Source organism: Orycteropus afer, unplaced genomic scaffold, assembly GCF_000298275.1.
Source record: "Orycteropus afer afer isolate SDZICR_OR568_19922 unplaced genomic scaffold, OryAfe1.0 scaffold00043, whole genome shotgun sequence".
Lineage (NCBI taxonomy): Eukaryota > Metazoa > Chordata > Mammalia > Tubulidentata > Orycteropodidae > Orycteropus > Orycteropus afer.
This window is the reverse complement of record NW_006921630.1, coordinates 10367469-10373757: the sequence shown is the minus strand read 5'-3', so window position 1 is coordinate 10373757 and position 6289 is coordinate 10367469. Positions and strand designations below refer to the sequence as shown.

The 6289-nt window shown below is 40.8% G+C and overlaps 1 protein-coding gene across 1 annotated transcript in view; it reads right to left on the bottom strand.

The window, feature by feature from the left end:
- RGSL1 (regulator of G protein signaling like 1) overlaps nucleotides 1-6289 on the bottom strand; it is a 136697-nt gene that overhangs the window by 105955 nt on the left and 24453 nt on the right. Inside the window, exon 8 of the mRNA XM_042780519.1 lies at nucleotides 682-744. Within this exon, the coding sequence (XP_042636453.1) occupies nucleotides 682-744 (63 nt within the window). The remainder of the gene's footprint in view (nucleotides 1-681; nucleotides 745-6289) is intronic.

Genomic DNA, 6289 nt, shown 5'->3' with positions numbered 1-6289 from the left:
CGTATCCCCCCCACCTGGGTCCCTGTGGCTGACTGTACCTCTGTCTGGCTTCCTGGCTTTTAATCCCCTTTCTCCTGCTCTTCTGGCCTGCTGTTTTGTGCGTCCCTGAGTTGTCCCTGGGGCTGACTGCTCCTCTGTCCAGGTTCCTGGCTTTTTATCCCCTTTCTCCTGCTCTTCTGCCCTGCTACTCTGGGCGGGCCTGAGTTGCCTCTCCTCACCTAATCCCTCGGCTGACTGCTCTTCTCTCTGGTTTCCTGGCTTTTAATCCCCTTTCTCCTGCTCTTCCCACTTGCTACTTCGGGCGTCCCTGAGTTGTCTCTCCTCACCTGTAACCCTGGGGCTGAGTTTCTTTCCTAGAGAGGTTTATTTTAGAACTTAAACCAGTTGCCATTTTGTTGGTTCTGACTCATGGCAACCCCACATCTGTCAGAACAGAGCTGTGTTCTTTTGGGTTCTCTATGGCTAATTTTCCAAGGCACCTCTGGATGAACTTGACCATCTAACTTTTTGGTTAGCAGCTGAGTGTGTTAACCATTTGCAACACCGAGGGACTCCTTTAGACATTGGGAAATACCTTAAGCCTCAATTGACTCTAGGACAAAAAAAAAAAAACAAAAACAAATGAGGTTTCTAATAGAGCACTAACTCTCTTTTCTTCCTCAACCTCATGATTCCTCTTACTGTAAATACAAGAAACCAGTAGTCCTCTTCTTCCAGGAATTCATCATACCAGGGACTGAGCATCTGAAACCAAACATAATATAAGCATTAGGAGGTAGGTGCTCAGCCTGCTGCCTTTCTCTTCTGTGCTCACCTGGGAGTAATGTCATCTGGAGCATTTGGACTCTAATTTGGAGACACATTGGAAGAACATCAGTCTTTATTTATTTATTTATATTGTACTTTGGGTGCAAATTTTCAAAGCAAATTTGATTTGCATTCAACAGTTCATGTACATTTGATTTCACGCCCCATTTACCAAATTCAACCATAAAAAACTCTCGTTCCTTCCCCTCCCTGTGACTACCCCTTCCCCGTGCCCTTCTTAACTATGTGCTCCTGTCTGTCTAGCTTTCCCTTTATGCGAAAGCTGACCCTCTGGTGTCTCATGGCTGATTGCTCTAAGGGGTGTATCTCCCTAGCGTAGGTGGGTGCATCAACTTGGGGTAGGTTCTGCATGTAGGTCTTTCTACTGTTGTGCTGAGAGCCAATCCATGGAAGTGAGTCCATTTCTAGGCCAGAAGGGTAACCCAGGGTCATAGTCTTGGGGGTTCTACCAGTCTCTATCTGACCAGTAATTCTGGTCATTTTTGACCACTCTACCCAGGATCTCCAGTTTTGATACCTTTCCGAGGGGTTGGCATTGGTAGCTGGGCACCATCTAGATCTTCTGGCTCAGGGTGGTGAAGGCTGAGGTCCTCATGGTACATCTTATCCTTGGACTAATTGTTTCTAGATGCCTTTGATTTTCTTCACTCTTCTTTGCTCCAGATGAGAGGAGACCAACAGTTGCATCTTAGATGGCTGCTTGAAAGCTTTTAAGACCCTAGTCACTACTCACCAAAGTAGGTTGTAGAACAAGATTTTTATGTGGTATGTTGTGCCAATTGAGCATGATGTCCTCTAAGACTATGGTCCCAAGCCCAAAGGCCTGGTCATTTTCTCTCTCAAGGTGCTTGCTTGTCTTTGGGAAGTTTCTTCAACTCTGTCTTCTATTGCTTCTGTAGTGTATGTGGCTACTTTTGTGGCACAAGTGCATAAGTAAGATCATCTCAGCCAAACCTATCCTTGGTCCAGGGTAAATTCCTATTCATCTACTCCCACTTGATCTTCTCAGCTGTCTATGTATTTATCTGCAGCCTGGAGTTTGGTGCTAGTGGTAATGTAGTATTGTGCATGTGATAGTATTTGCCTCTGGTGTCCATATCTTATGTGCACATTTCAGTGTCCTTCCTTTCTCCAATGTCATCATGCTCGTCATAGACTCTTTCCATATCATCCCTTTCCTCACCCAAATCAACATGTGACATCCATCTAGTCCAAAATGTCCCCTCCTCTTCCATGCCAACCTGGTAACCAACAAAGTGAATTTCCTTCCCTGAGTAAAACTTTCCTTGACTTTTTACAGTAATGGGCTCAAACAATATTTGTCCTTCTGTGTTTGACTTATTTCACTCAGTATAACGTCCTCCAAATTCATCCATGTTGTGAGATGATTCATGTATTCTTCATTATTCTTTAATGTTGCATAGTATTAGGTTGTGTGAATGTACCATAGTTTGGTTATCCATTTATCTGTTGATGGGCATTTAGGTTGTTTCCATCTCTTTGCTATAGTGAATTGTGCTGTGATGAACATGGGTGTTCGTGTCATCTCTCACCTTTTTAGGATATATTCCTGGTAATGGAATTGCTGGAGCAAATATTATTTCTATTTTCAGTTTTTCAAGGAAACACCATACTGTTTTCCACAATGGTTGTGCATTTTGAAGTTCCACCAGCAGTGTATGAGGGTTCCAATCTCTCTGCACCTTGCCAGCATTTGCTATTTTCTGTCTTGTTGAACTTTGCTTTTGTTGCTGGGGTGAGGTGATATCTCATTGTTGTTTTGATTTGCATCTCTCTAATGGTTAATGATCCTAAGCATTTCCTCATTTGTTTGTTGGCTGCTGGTACATCTTCTTTTTTAAATTTTTATTTATTTATTTATTTATTTTATTGTGCTTTGGGTGAAAATTTACAAAGCAGAATTTGTTTTACATTTTCTTTAGTGTGTGTTCATGTCCCTTGCCCGTTTTTGAATTGGATTGTTCATCTTTTTGGTGTTGAGGTGTTGACATTTTCCATAAATTTGGAGATAAGTCCCTTGCCAGTTATGTCATAGACAAATATTTTTTTCCTAACCTGTAGGTTTTCTTTTTACCCTTTTGGAGAAGTCTTTTGAAGAACATCAGTCTTGATCGATCAATCTAGAGACACTCCTTAACTTCTCTGAAATGGCATCTCATACAAGAACCCCTCCCTCCTGCCGCAGTCCCAGAAAATAGTAATCAATATTTACTTAAGAAGATGTATAATAGATTCATTTACTCAAGGAGAGTTACTTGACATCTTGACATTAGTGCTTTGTTCTTTCCCAAATCACAATCTCATTTGATGCTCAGGATTTCTCTTCGAGGCAAATTTTTCTCTTCAATAGGTCTTCTCTTGTACCTCTCACGTGTTGAAGACCTTACCTATTTGTGAACAATTTTTGTTACACTAAAACAAACAAACTGTCCATCAGTGCCTGAGCTAGCTTAATCTGCATTCTTACTTTCATTTATTTGACAAATATTTCCCGGGCGCCTAGGAACTCTGGTAGTGCAGTGGTTAATGCATTCAGCTGCTAAACAAAAGGTCAGTGGTTTGAACTCACCAGCCATTCTGCAGGAGAAAGATGAGGCAGTCTGCTTCTATAAATATTTACGGCCTTGGAAGCCCTATGGGGCAGTTCTACTCTGTTCTATATGGTTACTATGAGTCGAAATCAACTCAATGGCAATGGGTTTTGGGTTTTCTATATTCCACACACTGTGAAAATTGCTGGGAATGTAGAGATCAATATATCATATACTTTGTTCTGAAGGAGCTCATCTTCAAGCATGATGAACTTCAATGTGACACGTACTATAACAGAGCATGAAAAAGTTGTCTAGGAGAGAAAGGTGTGTGTGTGGGGTAAAATTCATTATTTCTGCTTGAATCAGGAAGAATTCATAAAGGCAAGGAGATTAGAACTAGAATTTGGGCCTTGAAGGATAAGCAGAGAATGAATGAACAGAAGGATGAAAATCAAAAGACCCAGAGTCATCCATCTCAAACCAGACAAGGTAATTCTGAGACAAGATCAAAAGAAGGATCATTTCCAACTGGGATTGATTTATTGATTCATTCAGTCAATAAGTGTCTATTGAGCCAGCTAGTGTTCTAGACACTGGGGAGATAGTAGTAATAAAACAGACAAAAATTCCTCTCCTGCTAGGGAGAAAGAAAATAAACATCATAAATAAGTTTTTAAAAATGTGCATATGTATATGTATAGATAGATAGATGAAGATGTATACATATTTATAAATATATATTATGTACATATATGAAATACAATACAAATATATGTATATATAATAGATGTATATTATATATACAGAAGCATGTCTGTACTTTGCATGGATTATACATGACATAGACAGATAAAATGTTAAGGAAAGAAAAAATGGAAACAGAGTTGAAATTTTATATCAAGACCAAATAAGGCCTAACAGAGATGGAGAGACTAAGTTGTGTAGGTACCTATTACATGCAGCAGGAGCAGCGCAGCTGAGCCAGCTGTGTGCCTGGCAGAGTGCAGTGGAGTGCACAAAGAGGAGAAAAATGGGGAAGGGAGCACAGATCACGTGAGGCCTAGTCACTGTTACTCTGGAATGAGACAGAAAGCCATCTGCTTTCAAGCCTCACTCACTTTTACTTATTTCCAGTTAAACTATATGAATTACATTTTGATAACTCACTGCCATCAAGTCGGAGCCAACTCATCCTAGTGTGGAAATAAGCCTGTTTGGGGCAAGGCAGATACAGGGACATCAGTTAGGAGTTTACTGCAGTAATACAAGCCAAAGAGGATGAGGCTGACATTAGAGTGGGTGTGAAAAGGGAGGTGAGAAATGAGAAGTGATTATAGAATTATATGGATGTGAAACAAAGATATGAGATAAGGTTGGTGGCAAGATTTTCAGTCAGAGAAATTCTGATAGGCCAATCTTAACCATATACAAATACCTCTAATATCTTTGCAAAGATAGGCAGAGGGCCTTGCTGAGGGGATATTCTAATCCAAGAAGCACACTAGTCTGAGCCCCTAAGCCCCAAATGAACCAACAAACTTTAAGGGGGCCTCTGGATTTTCCTTAATCAAAAGCTGCGTAGAGGAAAGCCTTGGCTATGGATCTAATGGACTGGTCCAGTGTGACACTACCAAGATGTGTGACCATGGATAATTATGTTTTATTGGACATCATGCTGGATTTAGAGCTCAAATCTCCTAGGTGTTGACTGTGGTTCCCCCACTTGCCAGCTGTGTGTCTTTGGCTAATTAACTTAGCCTCTCTTTGTCTCACATTCCTTGTCTATACAATAAGATTACCCTGCTTGCCCCACAGAAGTGCTAAGAGGCATAAAGGAGACAATATGTGATGTGCTTTATAAGGTAAATACATTATAATGCACTAAGAAATTTGCTCATTAGGTTCCATTGGCCTTTCCAGATCTTCTCTACCCTGCCTTGTAAGATTAACCTATATGGACCACACTAATGGATACCCTTGTCCATGGGTTGGAGTCATCCAATGAAGAGTCTTGGAAAAAGATGGAAAAGCAGCAGGAGTGAAGCTAGGATATCTACTCCCTCTGCTTCCTCCTTTGAAATCACAATGGATTGGCTGCATCTTTCTACTGATTATTAAAGCTTCTATAAGATCTCTTTAGGAGCTCTGGTAGCATAGTGCCTAAGGCACTTGACTGCTAACCAAGAGGCTGGCAGTTCAAACCAACAAGCCACTCCTTGGAAGGAAGGTTGGGCAATCTACTTCCGTAGTGATACTGCCTCAGCAACCCAAGGAGGGGTCACTGTGAGTCAGGGCCGACTCAAAGGCACATAACAACAACAAGATCTCTTTACTTGTTATAATTCTTACTCATGTAAGAACTGTCTCATAGTTCTTTCTCTCCTGTTTCTGGTAGCTGGTCCCTCTCCTCAGCTCTTCAGGCCTGGAAGCGATAAAGGGATATGTAGTCCCTTTTATTCACCCTCTACCTGTTACTCAACTTAATTCTTCTATGGATTTTCTGCCAAAATCTTGACAAACCAATTCAATGCATCCATCCATCCATCTATCCATTGCCATTAAGTGGATTATGACACATATTGACTCTATAGGACAGAATAGAACCACTCCATAGGATGCTCAAGAGCATCATCCATGAACAAAGCAAAAGGTCATTAAAAATACGAAAAAGAAAAGACCAAAATGGATGTCAGAAGAGACTCTGAAACTTGCCCTTGAGTGAAGAGTAGCTAAAGCAAATAGAAGAAATGACAAGATAAAAGGGCTGAACAGAAGATGTCAAAGAGCAGCTCAAGCAGATAAAGCCAATTACTATAATGAAATGTGCAAAGACTTGGAGTTAGAAAATCAAAAGGGAAGAACACACTTGGCATTTCTCAAGCTGAAAGAACTGAGGAAAAAATTTA